The sequence below is a fragment of the Aspergillus flavus genome, chromosome 4, assembly GCF_009017415.1.
Source record: "Aspergillus flavus chromosome 4, complete sequence".
In the NCBI taxonomy this organism is placed as follows: Eukaryota; Fungi; Ascomycota; class Eurotiomycetes; order Eurotiales; family Aspergillaceae; genus Aspergillus; species Aspergillus flavus.
This window is the reverse complement of record NC_092405.1, coordinates 1,092,272-1,111,857: the sequence shown is the minus strand read 5'-3', so window position 1 is coordinate 1,111,857 and position 19,586 is coordinate 1,092,272. Positions and strand designations below refer to the sequence as shown.

At 48.5% G+C, this 19,586-nt stretch overlaps 4 protein-coding genes across 4 annotated transcripts; all 4 read left to right on the top strand.

Annotated features, from left to right (window-relative positions):
* Positions 1-864: 864 nt before the first annotated feature.
* Positions 865-3,542, top strand: F9C07_1508587 (uncharacterized protein). The gene is made up of 9 exons (XM_071508172.1): positions 865-1,554; positions 1,638-1,671; positions 1,754-1,848; positions 1,928-1,949; positions 2,057-2,105; positions 2,158-2,169; positions 2,223-2,391; positions 2,453-3,330; positions 3,392-3,542. Exons 1-9 carry the CDS (start codon positions 1,522-1,524, stop codon positions 3,399-3,401), a joined length of 1,302 nt encoding a protein of 433 aa, XP_071366327.1. The 5' UTR covers positions 865-1,521; the 3' UTR covers positions 3,402-3,542.
* Positions 3,543-3,682: 140 nt separating this feature from the next.
* F9C07_3572 (C-3 sterol dehydrogenase/C-4 decarboxylase) lies at positions 3,683-5,179 on the top strand (the record flags this gene model as incomplete). The annotated part of the gene is made up of 2 exons (XM_041291721.2): positions 3,683-4,459; positions 4,517-5,179. 2 exons carry the CDS (start codon positions 3,683-3,685, stop codon positions 5,177-5,179), a joined length of 1,440 nt encoding a protein of 479 aa, XP_041145873.2.
* A 647-nt stretch (positions 5,180-5,826) lies between these two features.
* F9C07_2232219 (versicolorin B synthase) lies at positions 5,827-7,967 on the top strand (the record flags this gene model as incomplete). The annotated part of the gene is made up of 5 exons (XM_041291720.1): positions 5,827-6,248; positions 6,309-6,338; positions 6,394-7,279; positions 7,351-7,852; positions 7,909-7,967. 5 exons carry the CDS (start codon positions 5,827-5,829, stop codon positions 7,965-7,967), a joined length of 1,899 nt encoding a protein of 632 aa, XP_041145872.1.
* Positions 7,968-11,562: 3,595 nt separating this feature from the next.
* Positions 11,563-19,422, top strand: F9C07_2283172 (serine threonine protein kinase). Its single transcript, XM_041291719.2, has 3 exons — positions 11,563-11,799; positions 12,411-13,209; positions 13,270-19,422. Exons 2-3 carry the CDS (start codon positions 12,631-12,633, stop codon positions 18,856-18,858), a joined length of 6,168 nt encoding a protein of 2,055 aa, XP_041145871.1. The 5' UTR covers positions 11,563-11,799; positions 12,411-12,630; the 3' UTR covers positions 18,859-19,422.
* The last annotated feature ends 164 nt before the right edge of the window (positions 19,423-19,586 follow it).

Genomic DNA, 19,586 nt, shown 5'->3' with positions numbered 1-19,586 from the left:
GAGTATGAAGGAAAAATGGTCACTAATACACCGACCCTTTTTTGACCCCTTATTGTTCTCTTTTGCGGGGCAGCAAGCGGGTTACCTGTTTTGGTATTTCTGAAACTAGTCATGACCCCATACATTGACGGTCTACGGAGTAAGTATGTTGCCAAGTGGAGTTGCTGTCAGCTTGGGACCCTTGACATTGTCTGCAGGTAGAGCCAAGGTTGTTATGAGAATCTTTGTTCAAGACTGTGTAGATCGTGTGTTCAATTGTGACCCATTTTAAGTCATATAATTTCTTCAGCACCAAGAGAGTATTATGTGATTTTTTTCACCTTATTTATCTTGTTTTGTTTTAGTTTTGCTTTTTGGGGGGCATTCTTCAAAAGATGTCATACTCTGTATAAGAGCAAGGGTGAGTTTTGTCAAGCTAGTCTTGTTTAGGAATGTTGGAATGAATACCCCCCTAAAGCCTCAGGGGTCCAAATAGTAACCATGTTTTTAAATAGAAATTAGGTGTTGTACCCTAAGTTCTTCGGAAAGATATGATAGAGTTACAGTTCTAGAGAGAGCTAGAAAGCTACCTAATGCCTGTACTACGGAGTAGATGAATAGAAAATTAAATGGAGTCAGCGGCGTCGCCTAAATATGGTTAAGGGAAATATCCCACGCTATCAGGGGATTTCGGTTGTTTATCAACTACCCACACAAAGAAGGCGGTGAGTTAGATATCTGTGCGGAGCTTAGGTACAATACAGTACAGTCCTCCATAGTGTGAAACTGAAATACCGTCAACACTATAGCGCCTGTATGTTAAGGAGTACCATCCACTCAAGACTGAAAAGAAAGAAAAGTACTAGGTGACTTGCCTTGCTTTTCCTTTATTCTTTATGTAAAGGCGCGTTCTCTTCCAATGCAGTCACGGATATCTGAAATGTGTTATCTATAGACTTATCCATTCACAATCTTTACTGACAGGCTTTTGCAGTACCTTTATTAATTATTTATTCTGTACGTAGACCGTGTATCATTCTCTTGCAGACAGATAGCAACAAAGAACTTATAGTATTCTACACGCAACCTCAAAAGAGCCATTTAAGAGGGTAAAAGTCTTGAATGCCGGAGATACTTACTATTTAGTTTCTGTACTACCATACTACATAACTGTGATTAGTCTACATACAGCCCTGAGCTTGTTTGTACCTGCCATGAGTTGCTAGCTTCATATAAATTTCTTGACGGACAATGGATGCCAGACACGCAACCAAAATACCTTAGAAAGCCTGGAAAGAGAAATTAACGAACTTCTATACTTTATTCACACACCTGATAGCAGTCTCCCGCCCACACTGAGAAGGCAGCCACCTGTCGTTCCCCGCGCTGCCTTGGGCTGGACCATCAATGATCATTATAATATCATACATACGCCCGTCCTCCTCCGTCATCTGCTTACAACCTCAGCGCTTTGCTCATTTTCATATCTATTAATCAACCCCCGCTGATGAGAGCTCGACTGTTGAGCGTTTCTATGACAGAATGTCCGATCAAGCGATTCTCCGCATTACAAGGGTATACTGACTCTTTCATTATATCCACAACTATCCTGTAAACCCCTCTTGAACTGACGGGGCTCCTCTTCTGGTGGGTACTAGGAAATCAAGCAGATACAACAAGGCGCAGACTTGTGTAAGACTTCATTGATACAATCCTGGAAAGAATAATATTGTTACATTAAGCTTACAATCATTTGTTCGGCTCGGATTCTAAGCGCTGGCCGTGGCTTACGATGATTCTGACATCCGAAATGTCCGCGCCCTCATTCTTGGACCGCCAGACACTCCTTACCAGTTCGGTTTCTTCGAGGTTCGTATTCGCTGCCTTCAGTATAACCATAAAACATACCACAACTCTATTCCCACTGACTGGAGAGGAACTGCCTTAGTTTGCGATCAAATTTGGAAATGGTAAGGAAACCGTCTCGTGGGAGGAACACAACAACAAGTACTCACTATGACGGCTCCAGACTATCCCGCAAAGCCTCCTAGTGTCCGAGCTCTGACTACAAATAAAGGACGTTGCCGGTTCAACCCTAATATCTATGCTTCGGGCAAAGTCTGCTTGTGAGTCTAAAATCCGAAAGGCTAAGCATGCTCATATACTGACGGGACCCAGGTCAATTCTGGGGTAACTCATTCCAAAAGCCTACAAAGTAGCTATAGCTGAGTGGTTTGATGTAGCACTTGGCGCGGGCACCCTGGAGAAGAGTGGTCATCTGCACAGGGCCTGGAGTCTATCTTGATCTCAATCCAGAGTCTGTTGTCTAACAACCCCTATGAGAACGAACCTGGGTATGAGAATGCCCATACCGCAGAGGATAAAGAGTGGAAGGCATCTTACGTAGAGAAGGTGATGACTTACTCCTAATTTGCGAGAGGACATGCTAACAGAACATTCCGTATGTGCCCAGATTCGCCATGAGAACCTCCGAATTGCAGTCATTGAGCCTTTGGAGTCATCGCTGGGTATCCTGCCACATGAAAGTACAAGCGCAGTTTCAGAACGAGTATCCGAGGAAGATGACGACGTCGGAGAAGGCCAAGCACTGAGCGAAGATGACAAACCTGTTGTTGATCAATTCGCAGACCTTCGCAAAAGACGATTCTTATGGTATTTCGATTCCTACATCCAAACAATTGATGCCGCGGACTCGGTTATCTCTCGAAAACCCAAATTCCAGAGAATGCCTTTCGAAAGCCAGGGCAATACTATGGATGGCCACTTCGATTACCCTGAATTAAGGCGGCGGGTAGTCTTGCTCAGGGAAAAGATTATCTATGAGACAAACAATTGGTTGTTTGAGGGACTTGGTGTCAAGAAACAAGAGCTGAGTATCGCATCAAATCTGCAGCGCCAGTATGAACAGATCGTTGAGGATCTCAAGCGTCAGAAAAACTTCGCTGTTGATCTTGAGCTTGTGGACACTAATCCTTTCCTTTGGGCATTTACGTACTTCGGTAGGCCTATGAGCCATTTGGACGGTGGTATCTTTAGGTTTAAGATCTACATCAGTCCACGTTTCCCAGATGAACAGCCTCGTGTCTTTGTGGAGACGCCCATATTCCATATTCGCGTATCCCGGGAAGGAGTCCTATGTTATTCCCCACGTCGAACAGACGAAATGCGTTACCATATCGAAGCGATTGTGGCGGCACTAGAAGAAGAATCTCCGCCATATGATCCACGGACTACAGTCCACCCGGAGGCAACGAAGCTTTTTTGGGGCAGCATGGAAGATCGCAAGAAATATAACAGGGCATTGCGGCAATCTGTTGAAAAAAGCGCCGAGTGAGTTCCTACCTACCGCTTAAATCATCACGTTCTCAAGTCCTAATGTCATAATATGTAGGGGACCGTAAGATCTCGCATACAATGGAGCGTATATCACTCGGAGTTAAGCGCGATGGCATCTAAGATGGTTTACTTTCGTTGGGACCAGTTTCTAGACTAAAAAATCAAGATAATGCGATGTTATGGATTGATGCCACCAATGCAGACTTGATCAATTAGGCGGTTCAAGTAATAAGTAAAGGACATCAGCTTTGTGGATGTTGTTATTATATGAGATGAGTCAAGGTAGTTGTGGAAGTATGGCAAAGAGTAGACTTCTTGCAGTAGTTGCGTTCGGTGGTTGAAGGCGATGTGGCTTCTCGAGTGGGGGCCCAGACATTTTAGCTCAGCCCCAGACAATTTCTCCGTAGAGCGGAGCGGAACCCAGTTAAATTATTATCATCCCCCCCGAACTTCAGATCAACACTCCCTCTTCGCCCTTCAGTTCCTATCGCTTATCTCCACCTATCCACCGCCTCCAGTCGCTCAAGTTCACCAGCAACTCGCCAGAATGTCTAACAAGCGTCCCGCTATGGAATTGGGCACTGTTTTGGTGGTCGGTGGCTGTGGTTTCGTGGGCTGGCACATCGTCAATCACTTGCTCAATTTCCCTTCGGAAACCGATGCCAGTGTCGCTCTCCCGAAGCCAGAAGAAGATCCTCGATTCGACTACCCCCAACTGGCCGGCCGGTATCCGGTATGTATGGCGAAGGTCGCAGTAGTCGACTTGCGAACCTCCAACAATCGGTTGCCTGGTGCTGAGTATTACGATGGCGATATCACGTCGGCGGAGTCCATGTTGGAGGTCTTTCGCAAAGTTAAGCCGAATGTTGTTATTCACACTGCCACGCCAAACGTCCTAGAAGGGAACAAGCCCCTGTTGCGCAAGGTGAATGTCGACGGAACAAAGACATTGTTGGAGGTCGCGGGCGGCGCTCGTGGAGATTGGGGTGGAAAGTGCAAAGCTTTCGTGTACACAAGCTCGAGCTCAGTGGTTCACGACACACAAAGCGATCTGATCAATGTGGATGAGGAGTGGCCATACATTAGAGGGGATAGGCAGTTGGAGTACTACTCAGAGACAAAGGTAGGTGATGCCGACTCCGTTTCTGTGTAGTCAACATTTGCTCACGAGAGTTGGTAGGCGGACGCAGAAGAACTCGTCTTGAAGTACAACCGAACCTCGCCCTCTGGCATGGTGACCTGTGCTGTTCGTCCAGCCGGTATTTATGGAGAGAAGGACACCACGTTTACCTACAAGGTTCTGGAACACTCGTCCAAGGCCTCGCCAGCCGTTCTTCGAATGCAGTTGGGCGACAACAATAATTTGTTCGACTTCACTTACGTTGGGAATATCGCGTATGCCCACTTACTCGCCGCCTTCCGCTTGCTTGCTACCAAGACCCGCATTGAGTCCAAACAAAGTGAACCGTTAGACCATGAGCGGGTTGATGGAGAGGCTTTTAACATTACTAATGATGCCCCGGTCTATTTTTGGGATATGACGCGTGCTGCCTGGGCACTGACTGGCAAGGTAGTCGAGCCCCATCAAGTCTGGGAACTCCCCGAGGCACTCCTTGGTCCTATTGGCGGCATCGCGGAGACAGTGATGGGTATTTGTGGCAAGACGCCGCGGTTGACTAGGCGGACAGTCCGGTATTCATGCATGACTCGCTACTATTCATGTGACAAGGCCAAGTCGCGACTAGGCTACACTCCCATCGTTTCAGTCGAGGAGGGTCTGGCCCGTGCAGTTGGATATGTCGTAGAACGGGAGCGACAGGAGGGTCAGAAGAAGGGACAGTAATAAATGACTAGTGCAACTGAAAATGTGTGGAGGATGCACACGGTGACTTGATGTAATATAGGTAATTCTGGAACTATCATCTGATTTCTTTCTAACAAGCATATACCTTAATGAACATGGATATAGGTGTCCTTTCCATAAATATATTCTACATTCGAATGTTGACTTTCACGCAAATTAGTCGCATCAACACAGTCAGGGCTCGGGAATACACTAAGCTTTACTTCGTATTCTATTATCTTTGATAGTTTCAATCATGCTTGTCTCTACCGGGCTCTTCAGGATGAACTATTGAGACAGAAAAAGGCACAGTAATATGTGCATGTTTACCACATCGGTCAGCTGTAGGTGACGCCTGAGTGCCGTTTACTATGGCAATGAGTCTGTTTTATTCCTGGACGACACCCAACGTCTGTCTGTCAAAGGCCGATGCGTTATTTTCTCTGCTTCCAAGGATCCTCAAGTTTCACCGCATGTCATCAATTGACAAGGCACCTCGACTACATCGCGCCTGACCAAGATATTTAAAATCAGCCGTGTCTCGTCGTCCATTCCCTTTTCTCCTCATTCCCTCTATTCTTGCTAACATATATTTACTGGATAGTAGCAAGAGTATTGATTGTTCTATACACACCGAGAGCAATATCATGGACTATTACGCCGCGTTGAACCCAAATCCTCCCTACATGTTTCGCCGAATACTTCTTTTGCTGTTCTGGCTCATTGGCCTACCAGCATCGACTGCGGACAAACCGTTATACGGCAGCAAAGACGGTATTCCTGGAATTGATGCCTCATTTGACTACGTTGTCGTTGGTGGTGGTAATGCTGGTGTGACCCTGGCGGCGCGCCTGGCTGAACAGAGCTTCAATGTTGCTTTAGTTGAAGCCGGAGGCTTCTACGAAATCAATTACCCCCCAGCGAAAGTTCCTGGGGCTGTTGGCATTGGCACTGGTACCGATCCAATGGCCATTCGAACGCCCATTGACTGGGGGTTTCTGGTCAACACTGGACCGGGCGCAGATTCCCGGACCATTCACTACGAAAAAGCCAGATGCCTTGGAGGAGCGTAAGTTCTACTAGTGAGCCTATAGTTACAAGTTGGCTGACTTAGTCTATCACTACCTAGATCAGCAAGCAACTTTATGCTATACCAAAGGTCAGTAGATTCTCACCGTAAGCGAGAGAAAGAGCCCAAGGCTGACTGGCCCTAGACCGACTATAGGATCGATGAAACTATGGGCTGATCTCGTCGATGATGAAAGTTATCTCTTCGATAACGTCTTCCCTTTGTTCAAGAAGACGATTAACTTTACTGCACCCAATGAGGAGCTCCGTCCTGCAAACGCCACCGTGAGCTATCGAGAAGATGCTTACGAGAAGCATGGCCAACCTGTTGACGTGACTTATCCGCATGCTGCCTCGCCATTTTCTAGCTGGTTCCAGCTTGGATTGGAATCGGTGGGGGTTGAAGTAACCTCTGAGTTCAACAGCGGGTCTTTGTTAGGCTCCTTTTATTGCCCGTTCACTTTACGACCCGCCGATCAAATTCGAAGTAGCTCGGAATCGGCATTTTCTAGGTCACCGTATTCTTCGAGATATTTAGAAACCTTGACATTATACAAAAACACAATGGGCAAAAAGATTTTGTTTGATCAAAAGCGAGCAACAGGGGTTGAGGTCGCCACTGCGGGCTCGAAGTATATTCTCAGCGCGACCCACGAAGTCATTATATCATCTGGGGCCTTTCAAAGCCCTCAGCTACTCATGGTTTCTGGAATTGGTCCCGCTGATGTCCTCCAAGAGCATGAAATCGATGTTATTGTAGACCTACCAGGAGTCGGTCAAAATCTGTGGGACCATGTCTTCTCTGGACCAACGTACCCAGTGGCTGTGGAGACATTCAACAAGCTGGCTATGGATTTACAATATCTTATAAGTCAGATAAGGGAGTTTAAATCATCCCATACTGGAGTGTTGACCAATCATGGATTCGACTACGTTGCTTTCGAAAAGCTCCCAGGTAGCTCACGGGCTGGATTCACTGAACGTACGGAGAACGACCTATCCTGGTTTCCAGAAGACTGGCCAGAGGTCGAGGTAGGTTTCCGGTGTACCTCCCTACTTTTTAAAGATCGGAGGATGCTAATGTTCTGAATCTGCTATAACAGTATATCCCCGCACCACTTTTCGTTGGTAATTTTTCGGATCCCATTACTATGCAACCGCAAGATGGGAGGCAATATGCGACCATTTTGCCCACACTCGTGGCCCCGACGTCTCGTGGAAACGTTTCTATCATCTCGGCTGATACGGACGACCTTCCAGTGATTCACATGAACTGGCTTACTACGGAAACAGACCAACAGGTTTTAGTTGCAGCTTTTAAGCGAGTCCGTGACATATTCCATAGTGAAGCCATGGCACCCATCATTGTCGGAGAGGAATTCTTCCCGGGAAAGGAGTATCAAACTGATCGTGAGATCCTTGAGGTCATCCGGGATACAGCCATGGCTCCGTGGCACGCATCCGGCACATGTAAGATGGGGACTCGTTCTGATCGCATGGCGGTCCTTGATAGCCGAGCGAGGGTGTTTGGAGTTGAGAAATTGAGGGTGGTCGATGCCAGTGCATTTCCAGTTCTTCCTCCTGGCCATCCTCAGTCGGTTGTTTGTATGTTCTATGCCGTCCATGTCTTCTTGTGCAATTCGCTGACCGCAGAAATGCAGACATGTTTGCGGAGAAGATAGCCTCGGATATTATAGGCTATAGTAAAGACGAAGAATAGGATGATAAGGGCTGAATTTGTGATACGGGACAGCACGTGTGCTCAGCTCATGGGGCTGGATGGAGGAGCTTGACACCATGATGGAGGTGGTTCAATTGAATGAGCTCAGCAATTGCTCTCGGATGGTCTAGTTCGTCAGTGGTAGTACTATGTGACACGCAAATCTTATCATCTTACGATATCAACCACTGATTAACCTCCAGCGTAACCATTCCAGCCCATGATAAGCTGTATCCGCACAAGTACCACCCCAATCGGCTTCCAATCCCAGCATATACAACATATCTCACCAGTCAGAGCCCCTGCCCATACCCTGGGACATCCTGCAAAGCGAGCATGGAGCCACAGAGTAGAACAAGTGCAACCCGTGGTGACTTACATATGATGTAGGGGGCTGGTCGGGAATGAACGCATCGCGACACGACACACTCGAGTATCATACGAACTACCCGAAGCACGCCATTGCATCGACCCAAGCTGTCGACACTTTGGCATCAGGTACCTTGAGCCGAAGACCCTTTCGAGAAACCCATCAGGATGTGAGGAACCCTCCGACTGGAGTCCAAGAAGAATAAGAAAGTATAATTAGTGTTCTGGGGCTGATTTCCAATCCGTCGGAAGATTCCACGGTGGAGCTCAGCTTCTGTCTGACTTCATTCCCACTAGCTAGAAAGGATATCATGGGACGAAGTTCGGTTCATTCCATGGTTGGCTTCGTATGGGAACCTGTTAATCCTCGTGCGTTACCGTACCTTTTCTTTTTCTTTTTCTTTTTCTACTACATTGCCAGCATTTCTCTACGTAGGACAAATGATATTGGCGGGGTTAATCAATAGAGGGAAAAAAAAATAAAATAAATAAAATGATCGGTACTACGATTGTATCCTAGTTTGTTATAGTCTGGAGCATGCAACCTGCATCATGTCTGGAGTGGATCAAAAAGTGATGTATGTACAAAGTAGGTATCTACCCGTCAGATGACCCCGAATTGCCACGTATCAGCGGAAGTAAACCCAAATATGAGTTCATCTCCGCAAACAGTTACCCTCATCGACCTCTTAACTTAAATCATACTGACTGGTTGTGCTATACGTGGAGGGGTGAAGGGAAACGAGTGGATTCGAATATAGTCTACCACGCCATCCGTCCTCCCCGTCCAAATCAACTCCACCGCGAGTGGAATCCGAGCTTGTCAAGGGAGTGGATTCTGAAGATCAGACACAATCGGAGAATGTTGGTTGGATGCCGATCAATTGGGTTTGATTCCCAGCTGGGAAGGGTGGGGAGGGCTTTTTTGTAGAAGAACCCAATTGGAGGGTGGGTGAAATACTGATGCGAGAAGGAAGGGAGGGGAAACTGGAATATTTCTTTTTTCTTATTTTATTTTTTTATTTTTCCCCCTTACTTTTCTAATCTTGTCTTTGTTCTTTCCCCGGATTTTCTTCTGGTCCTGATGATGAAATTGGGAATCTTGATTCGACTGATGAAGACGTCAGGTCGCACAGGGGTGGGTTTTGGTTTGACCCACGATGATGAAACAGACTTCGTTGCTGTTTCTCATCTATCGTCATTTCCATACTGAAGTCTACTCTATAAGACTGGATTCTACTGTAGTAATGCATGGTGGGAGAACGATCATTACCTGAAGGAGGAGGGAGGAGTTGATGCTTCCGGGTCTGGGTTATTAAGCACGCCTCTCATGCATTTTGTAAGTATGTCCTTGATCTATGCATTGATGCGCTGATTTTCAGGGTGGGAAACGATCGAAATAGTCACTCACCTAGTACTTTTTTCTTTCCTTTTTCCTTTTTTTACTCTTTACCCCGCAAAGGATTGCTCATCTTAGCTTTTGATATGGTCCTGGTGACTGAATGTTTGGGAAAGTTTATTGGCATGCCAAAGTACAGTACAATTGACTGTAAGATTTCCAGAATAGTTACCTCAGCTCTCGACCATTACCTAAGGGCATGAGAAAAGAAAAAGCTTTGGTCTCCTGATGAGTTACTGCTTTGGTGTTGGGCTCTTCATTCTTACTGGTCAATCATTTCCATCACCCATGACCAAAGTAATATAATTTGACAACAATAACAATAACAACAACAACAGCACAACAACAATGATTCATGTAGACATAAACATTTGCCGGGTTTCTGGGGCTACCATCTGTATACACACCAATACTATCTGCAACATAATGACCATCTGGACCGTCCGGATACCTTCCCACCCACATAGAAAGCCGATCCAATGTACTGCACGGTAGTCGTTACCTAAGAATTGGTCTCCAACAACCTGCAGACCAAGTCGCTTATCAACGGGCATATGCACAGGGTCAACCTCCTAGGTTCAGTGCACTGCACCCTCCTGCCATGTTTGTTTTTCCGTAAAGTCAAGACATCGATTCAGTCAAGTTTCTCGCCGGCAATCCAGAACCTTCTTTGTGTGTGAATTACTTAGCCGAACATTTCAAAGTATCGAACTCCTTCCAAATGAGTCCCAAGAACCGGCGGCGACAGAAGGTCAAGTGAGCAACGATCTTCTGGCACCGGGAGCGGTTCCATGGGACAACCAGACAGCTTCCCGCTGTTTGCATGGGTGGTGACGTCCTGCCAGTCTAGACAAACAATGCAATTTAGTACCACGCCCACCCATCGCTGGAATGTACCTTCAGCTCCCCATTTTTTGTTTTCTTGTAAACTTTACAGAAGTTTCTAGGCCTTACGAAATTCAACTGTCTCCAAAAGAATTTAGTCTTCTTTTTTGTTCCTTCTTCTGAGAATGCTATGTGATGATGGTTGTACAAGGGCGGCCTGATGAGAATCGTCTCGAATCCATCGTATCTGGCCGACCGTTGCCAATGGGATGGGTTGATTCTTGGTGGCGTATGGTGGCTGTTGGATGGTCGTGTGGTTTGGAATGAGAATGCATATTTCTTCCCCTCTCTTCATTTTCGCTTTCTTTTTCTTCTCTCCCTTGAAATTCTATATTATAACTGTAGGAGATATGTACTAAGTGAAGGGAGGGGGACAGTTGGTTACTGGGTGACCAGATTTTGGTGACAGGGAGGGAAGACAGAATAATTAAACTACTTCGGCCGATCCATCATAATAAATAATCGGAATCATTGGTGGTTTCCGAGAAACGAGCCGTTGTCGAAGGAGGAGATGCAGAAGGGGAACGAATCATGAGTTAGGGTTGGCCACATGCAGTTCCAGATATGTATGTATGTCTGGATGTAAGTAGTATGTGTATGTAAGTAAGTACGTACTGTAGGCTCGGAAGTGACCTGCTGAGATGGGCGATGTTGGGTGGTTGAAAGGCCGAGCCAGGTCGGTGTCAGCCTTCCACACTCATGATGTCGAGGACTCAGGTACTGGTTACCTTTACCTTGACCAGGTTCGGGGGTTATATAACGTTTATATATATTTATTCAAGCAGAATTCTTGCTGCAGAAGGTCGTGTTGGGGAAATGTTGGAGAAAGGTCTAGATGGATGTTGTAGGTTAGTCGTGGCGTGGTCAGCCAGCGTTGTACTGGCTCTTGCCGAGGACTATAAATTGTCTATCGCCAGTGGATCATTGATAATAAAAATAAGAATAAGAATCATACTATGCTCGAAATGGCATCCTCTTGTTGTCACTAAATGCCAGACTAAAACGACGATACCGAAACATTACAGCGAAGCCGGTGGGTCAAACATCGACTTATTAGGTCAGAAGAGAAAGTGAGGGAATGCGAGCGTTTCAGGCAATCGTAGGGAATGAACGACTGGGAAACATATTCAACCATCATTGACTTAATTTTCTACCGAGTTGACCTTCCAGTGGGAAACGGTACGTTGGTCGTTGATTTTCACCTCAATTGGTTACCTTTTTGTCCTTTTGGTCTGAGAGTGTCACTTTGGCTACTTTTTTTTCTCTTTTCTTTTTTTTTTCCGTGGCCGTTACCTTACTTTACGGCATATCCTTACCTACTCCGTCCAGTCCGAATGTACTACTAATCCCTCCACCCACTCACACTTCAGACTTACTTCCACTCTCTTACCTTTCAACTCAACTGCCTTGTTGCCGTTTTATTATTCGTCTTCTCCCCCTCGTCCCCCCTTCGCCTGTTCCTTTTTTTCTTTGTTAATCCATGCTGTTAATCTTGCTGTGCCGGATTTTACGCCCTGCTTAGCACGCCTATTTGTTTAATTTCCTTCTATTCAGTCAACCTCATCTTGGGGTTGACTCTTGTCGATCACCCTGGCTTCGCGTTGCAGCGCCTCCGTCGCGCCGTTCCCCGCATAGGCATTTCGTTGTCCATTCCCTTTTTCTTAGTCCTTACGTGATCACGACAACTTTTTTTTTTACCCTTCACCCTTGTGATTTTGTGGTGATTTTTTTGTGATCTCACCATCTTCAAAATCCAACAAATAATAACGTCTCAGTTTCCCGTCAATCAGGGCCGTTTTTCGCTGGAATCCACACCCCGCAGTTCAGCCATGGCCCGTTGATCTTGCGGATGAATCCATAACCTCATTTCTTAGGGCACCCGCTCTGCCCGGCAGACGGTCTGCCTGGCTCTGTTGATTTCGCTTGTCTTTTTGCCTACGGTACCTCGAGTCGTGGCGGTGATCCCTCCCCGGGGCTTTTCCCACCGTCTCAGAAACCTTGCCAGTCAGCATGGCGGGCAATGGCACCCAAAGTCCTCAGTTCCTGGCGCCTCCGGCCGTGACGGCCTTACGGCAGGAGGCCCGGAGCATCGTTCCGAGTTTAACCCCTTCGAATCGCTCTCTCAGTGATGACAATGACATGCAGGAAGAACGTGCGGAGTTGAAACAGGCGGCGGAGCAGACGTTGAACGTCATTGTTGACCTGGATCTCGATGGCCGTATCAAATGGGTCAGTCCGTCATGGAGACAGGTCGTGGGAACCGACCCGGAGTCGGTGGAGGGTCGGATGATTTCGGATCTTATTGTGGACAACAAGAATGCTTTTCAAGATGCAGTTGAGGCCATGAAGGAGGATGATTCTCGAAGTCGCTTTATTCGCTTCTCGTTGCTGATGGGTCCCGACTCGGTTCTGAAATACGCCCCGGAACCACGACCTGTGGAAGCGGAGACTACAGGAACCGATGAAACTGAAGGCGCAGGCAGCCAGGAGGAGCCGCTTGCAGAGACGGAGGAGCACAACCATGATATTTTGAGCATGGAAGCACAAGGAATTATGGCGTACGACCGGACGGCGGATGGAGTTAGTCATGTAGGTTTACTCGCAGAATCGGGATGGCTGGTAGAAAGCTAACTGAAGAATGAAATATAGACGATGTGGATGTTGCGACCGTTCACTGAGCCCAGAGAAGTCACCATAGATCTCCCTCCTCTGCTGGTAGAATCTCTAGGCGTTGGGGCCGAGGTGTTAGCGAGTTATTTGACGACCTTGGCAGAAGCGGCCGCGAATGAACCCGATCCCTCTAAGCATCCTGCTCCCAACCCAGTATTGTGTCGAATCTGTGAGCGTCAAATCACACCATGGTGGTTTGAGAAACACTCCGATCTTTGTCTGCAGGAACACCGAGCTGAGATGGACGTTCAGATTGCACAGGAAAACCTCAATGAGCACCGTCATGCGATCGTGAAGGTACTGGACGCTCTTGAGGCTAGGCAAGGCAGACCCTTGGTGTTGGGCGAATCCAACCCGCCTTTACCCCAGCCGGAATACAAGGGACTGCCCATTGGACCGTCCCCAGTTGCTTCGGCACCATCATCGGGGTCCGTTTCTAATTCTAGTTCCGCTCCTGCCACTCCGCCTAGATCCAGAGACCACTCGGTTTCGGGCATGGGTCACTCCCGTGGTCGATCGTTCGCTGTCCGGCGGCCTTTGTCGCGCGTCGTCGAACTGATCCTGGATCTCTGCGATACGGCTTTGGAGATCAACATGCCGGTACTCAAGGAGACTCGCGTAGACAACAACGATGAATTCCGAACTTTATCCCCACAGTCAGAATCTCGGATTTCACAGGTTTACCAGTGGCAGTCGCCCAGCACTAATACCCTGGAACAGGAGCAAGGCCTGGCTGCTTTGTGCACTGATACAGAGCAGGTGGCTAAAGCGAAAGTGGATGCGACTGTTCGGTACCGCAGGATCGTTGAGTACGCCGAGCGAATTCGCATCGAATATACTGTGCTGGTGGAAGAGTGTATTACTGCAGCCCTTAGTAAGGCTGAGCGTATCGCAGCCGGTCAACTCAGTGATTCCAGCTCTTCTGAGGATGAACAGGTGCCGGATATCCTTGATAGTAACATAGTTACTGGCCCTATCCCCAGCCCCGCCCAGTCTCGGGAGTCCATACCGTTACCCCGTCCAATGTCCGCCTTGACGATGTCCATGCGGAATTCCCCCGACCGGCACCAGTCTCCCCATTCCTCTGAGGGTAAATTGTCATCGGTTGCTGTATCCACTGGGTCCAATAGTCCAATGGAATGTCCCACTCCTCGCTCGCACAAGAGCGTTGCCGGTGTGCTGGGCACGTCTCAACCTTCGCGACGCGGTCTTGCATCGGCAGATTTCGATGCCGGGGAGATGAGTGACAGTAGCGTTCTCTCATCTGCATTCCCGGGCGCCATGCGAACGGATTCACCGTGCTCTGACCGAAGCTTGGATAGAAAGCGTAGGAGCCTGGTACTTCCTGGACTATCGAGCTCCCCTCGCCGGGGTCATTCGCCTGCCAGAGTTTCTGGTCCCCATTCGCCGTTGCGGATGCCGAAGCCTCGCCTTTCTAGCGGCGCCGAAAGCCTGCCGTCTCCCATCGTTTCCCCGTCGACGAATGCCAGTGAACTAGCGCATCATCATTTCCGCCACCATCGTCGCCAGTCTTCAGCAACCTCGTCCGATGCTCCGCGGCCACCCGTCTCGCCGCACCTGGCATCGGCTAGCCAACCGCAGCCGCGACCAGCGCCGGTGTCCATCAAAGATTTCGAGGTAATTAAGCCAATCAGCAAAGGTGCCTTTGGTAGCGTATATTTGTCGAAAAAGAAGACGACTGGGGAACATTTTGCGATTAAAGTTTTGAAGAAGGCGGATATGGTTGCCAAGAATCAGGTCACCAATGTCAAAGCAGAACGAGCTATTATGATGTGGCAGGGGGAAAGTGATTTCGTTGCCAAACTATACTGGACGTTTTCCAGCAAAGATTATCTCTATTTGGTAATGGAATATCTCAATGGGGGTGACTGTGCATCTCTTGTTAAGATCTTAGGTGAACTTCCTGAGGATTGGGCTAAGAAGTACGTTGCGGAAGTAGTCCTCGGGGTAGAACATCTCCATAGCAGAGGCATTGTCCATCGAGATTTGAAACCAGACAATCTATTGATTGATCAAACCGGTCACCTTAAATTGACTGATTTTGGCTTGTCTCGGATGGGGCTCGTCGGGCGTCAGAAGCGGGTTTTGAAGAGTATGAACAATGAGCCAGCGCCCGATCTCCTGAAACAGGGACCATTCCCTCGCGCTACATCCATCACATCCTCTCGGTCTGCCTCATTTGATTTTCAAGGTAGCGGTTCGCCAGGGTCCACGCCACTGATGACCCCTGATGTTGCTGGCAGCATGCCCCAGCCGTCTTATTTCAACCTCAACCAGAGCGGAATTAGTCGACAGACGTCTCGTCGGGCATCAGGATATCGCAGCGATAGCGTAGGCAGCGAAGGTTTGAATTCAGTCTTCCGATCGCTATCCCTCCATGACCCCAGTGAAGTGCAGGGTTCATTGCCTGTTCCTGTGCCTGGCGCTCACAACTTGACTGAGGCGGAGGGCCAAAGTGAAGCAGGAGAATCTCCCCATCTATATCCGCTTCAGCCAACGCCTAGTAACTCGGTCCCGCATGACATTGGGCCGCAGCAAGGTATGATGCCGCCATTGATGGCGCTCTTCGACCCCGAGGACCATAACCGTCGTTTTGTGGGCACTCCAGATTACCTGGCCCCTGAGACCATTAATGGCGCGGGCCAGGATGAGATGAGCGACTGGTGGTCCTTGGGCTGTATCATGTTTGAATTCCTCTTCGGCTACCCTCCTTTCAACGCAAGTAGCCCAGATGAAGTGTTTGACAACATCCTCCACCGGAGAATCAACTGGCCGGACCATGTGGAAGAGTTGACGAGCCCGGAGGCTATTGATCTAATGAATAAACTGATGACTACCGATCCCGCTCAGCGGATTGGAGCTAATGTGGATGAAAAGTATCCAAACGGAGGAGCAGAGATCCGTAGCCATCCTTGGTTTTCGGATATCAATTTTGACACCCTGCTGGATGACAAGGCTCAATTTGTTCCAAATCTTGAGAATCCGGAAGACACCGAGTACTTTGATGCCCGTGGAGCTACGCTCCAAGCCTTCTCCGAGGAGCTAGAGGATGGGGACTCCCCTCGGCCTGTAACCACCGGACCATATCCAGATCGCCCGCACGATGCCCTTTTCAAGGTTCGCTCACAGGTCAATGCATCGAAGCGACCCTTGATGCCGCTGCATATCCCGCCTCACGTCCGCGAGTCACGTAGTAGACGACTGAGTGAGCCTTCTTTGGAAGATGACTTTGGCAGCTTTTCTTTTAAGAACCTCCCGATGCTTGAGAAGGCAAACAAAGATGTGATACAGAAACTGCGCCAAGAGGCGATGCAAGCACAGCAGCGCCCGTTCGCGGCTTCGGGTCCCCAGCAACAGCCTCCAGGAAAGGACCAGGGGCAGGCGCAAGGACAGGGGCAGAATCAGGCACAGACCCCGGCCCCATCTTCGTCTGGTCCCTCCCTGGAAGGAAGTCCGTTACCAATGTCGTTGCAGCGAACCATGTCACAAAATAAAGGAAACAATCGACCCTCCTCTCCGTCAAGCCAAGCAAACTCCTCCCCTAGTCGTCCGTCTCAGCCTTCGTCCCCTCTCCTGGTTCAGTTTAGCACTGGTCATCACAACCATGAGCGCAGAAAGACATCTGGTTCTTCGTCGACTAATTCGCACCACTCCAGTGCCTCGGGTCCACCTGCTAGCGCTGAGCAGGCTCGTATGGCAAGCCTAAAAATCAGCTCATCCGCCTCGTCGCCGGTGAAAACAAGCCGAGCCATAACCCATTCACCTGACAAGACACCATCAGGCCCTCCCCGTCACGGCAGTGTGCCTACGAGGGCTAGGTCGCAGACTATTGGGTCCCAGGATGGTGATTTATCTTCGTCCCTGGCCAGGGAATCATATGTTGCTGGTCACTACAAACGACGCAGCCAACGGTTCAACGATATCTCACCTTCTTCATCCGACAATGAAGACCCACGTACGAAGCAATTGTTCAAAAACCAGCGACAACGTCAAAGTTCCAGGCGCCTTTCCCAGCTTAACTACCCCGATGGCCCATTCTTCAGGCCCTTGGATGTACTGATCTGCGAGGATCATCCCGTCTCCAGAATGGTGATGGAACGCCTGTTTGAGAAGCTCCGCTGTCGTACGATCACCGCTGTGAATGGCGCAGAGGCTATGCGCTACGCTCTCAGCCAAGTACAATTTGACATTATCATGACGGAATTCAAACTGCCCCAGGTAAATGGAGCAGATGTCGCGCGTATGGTTCGGGAGACACGGAGTGCTAATCGACACACCCCAATTATTGCCGTGACGGGCTATCTGAAAGACTTCCCTGAGACGCACCACTTCGATGGGCTGATTGAGAAGCCCCCCACTCTGACCAAGCTTACCCAAGCATTGTGTAAGCACTGCCAGTGGAAACCCCCTCCGAACGATTCCATTCTTTCTCAGCCGTTGGCCGTTCCATCCGCAACACCTCGCCAGATACCAATTGCTGCCGAGCACAGTCCAAGCTCGGTGACATCATCCAACTTTGCCCCGGTGCCTACAAGCTCGTATCAAGGTTCTAGTCGCGCAGACTCCATCGGCAGTAGCTACTTTGGTGATATGGAGTCCGTCAAGGCGGAAGATGCCCCGGTTGTTGGGGGTCGTAAGAATGATGAATGGTCGTCAGGTCAAGGTGGACTAGGTATATCAGGGGATACGGGTACAACTCAAGTAGAATCGACGCAAGCAACTGTTGATTCCAATAATAAATCCAGCTCAGACCCTGCGCCTCTACTGCATTTGCTTCATGCTGTCTCCGCCCCGGCTTCTATGAATGCCTCCGGCACGCTCACCCCGCGAAAGCAGCGCTCTAGTGAAGCAATTCGCGCCAAGAGAGAATCGTTGGAAAGAAAACGCTATGAGGGCGCGGAGTCTGGTGATGATGAAGACGAAGAACTTGGGCGCTCCAACTCACGCACACAAAGCCCGAGGAATCGGTCAACCCGCCCTGGCTCTAAATTGGGCATAGAGATGATGAGAACTAACAGCAGAGGTAGCGTGGTCAGTGGCAGTGAAGAGTTGCTCAAGAAAGAGAGAGAATCGCTCGAAAGGCGGAGGAGTGGAGGCTCAGAGAGCATCAGCGAGGAGCAAGCAGAATCCCCTGGCATAGATGGTAAATTCGAAGGGCTCCATTTCCCCGAAGACGCAATTGTGCTGTCGGAAGACAATTATAGCCCTAGGCAGTCTCCCACACTTTCCGTGTCACAAATGAGCCCCAGTTTCTCTACCATGTCCCGTCTTGAGCCCTCGTTTGCTCATGGCATTACTGAGACAGGCTTTGGGGTCAGCCCGGACACGAGCACAGAAACTCTCAAGAAGGGCCACATAACTCCTCCTATTGTTTTCACGACAGAGGAGGGGTCCTCATCGGTCGACCCAAACACACCTTTCATCCAGACGTCTAGTGTCGAAGATGACACCGAGACAATCCCTGATTCTGAAGCCACTCCACGGCCGGTCCATACCCCTTCACTCGGCCTAGATTCGGAGATTACACCTCGTCAAGGAGGACGATAGAATGTTTACGTTTACACTTCGGTTGGAAAGATAGACTGTTTGCCTTTGATTTAGAAATTGCTGAGGACGCAGGTGTGTCGTTGCCTAGCCAGATATTCTGCATGTTTCCTGTGTGGTTATGGCCCTATTTCCTTCTCTGTATTTTTTTCTCTCCCTTTTCACTTGTCTGATATTGCGGTCGGCCCAAGTTACTCTCCATTCTGCTTGTTTTTCTTTTTCTTGTTGTTTCTCATTCCATTTCCCTTGCGGGGTTAAGCGGGTGTTTCGGAGTGATTGATATCATCTCAATCAGGTCATTTGAGTTCTTTCTTTTCTTTCCACTTTCAATATCCTTGCTTCCACTGCTGTTGCACCATTCCATTCCATTCCATTTCCTATGTTCTATCAACTCATATCTTCAATTCAAAACCAAACAAAAAAAGTCGTGTATGTACGAAATAAACTATTCGTCTGTCCAGGCGAAGGAAGAAAGCGACACCAACCGCAGGACAACACGGAGATTGACTCTTAAACGGACACAAAAAAGAAAAAAAAAAAAAAAAAAGAACCCCTCTGAACGCATGAGAAGATCATTCTGTTCCTTCTTATTATGGCTTCGGTAGTAAATATTTATGTGTATTTTATGACATGATACGTTGAGACTTTATGATATGGTGCATGATTAGCATTGGCATTGTCACTGAGCGGCTGATCGTCTTCAATGTATTTGTAACTGAAGTGCTTATGGC

Coding starts and splice junctions, on each gene's coding strand:
- F9C07_1508587 (XM_071508172.1), top strand. CDS start 1,522: ATGTCCGATCAAGCGATTCTCCGCATTACAAGG. Junction 1,950..2,056: donor TGCGATCAAATTTGGAAATG/GTAAGGAAACCG, acceptor CTACAAATAAAG/GACGTTGCCGGTTCAACCCT. Junction 2,392..2,452: donor AGGCATCTTACGTAGAGAAG/GTGATGACTTAC, acceptor GTATGTGCCCAG/ATTCGCCATGAGAACCTCCG.
- F9C07_2283172 (XM_041291719.2), top strand. CDS start 12,631: ATGGCGGGCAATGGCACCCAAAGTCCTCAGTTCCTGGCGCCTCCGGCC. Junction 13,210..13,269: donor CGGCGGATGGAGTTAGTCAT/GTAGGTTTACTC, acceptor AATGAAATATAG/ACGATGTGGATGTTGCGACC.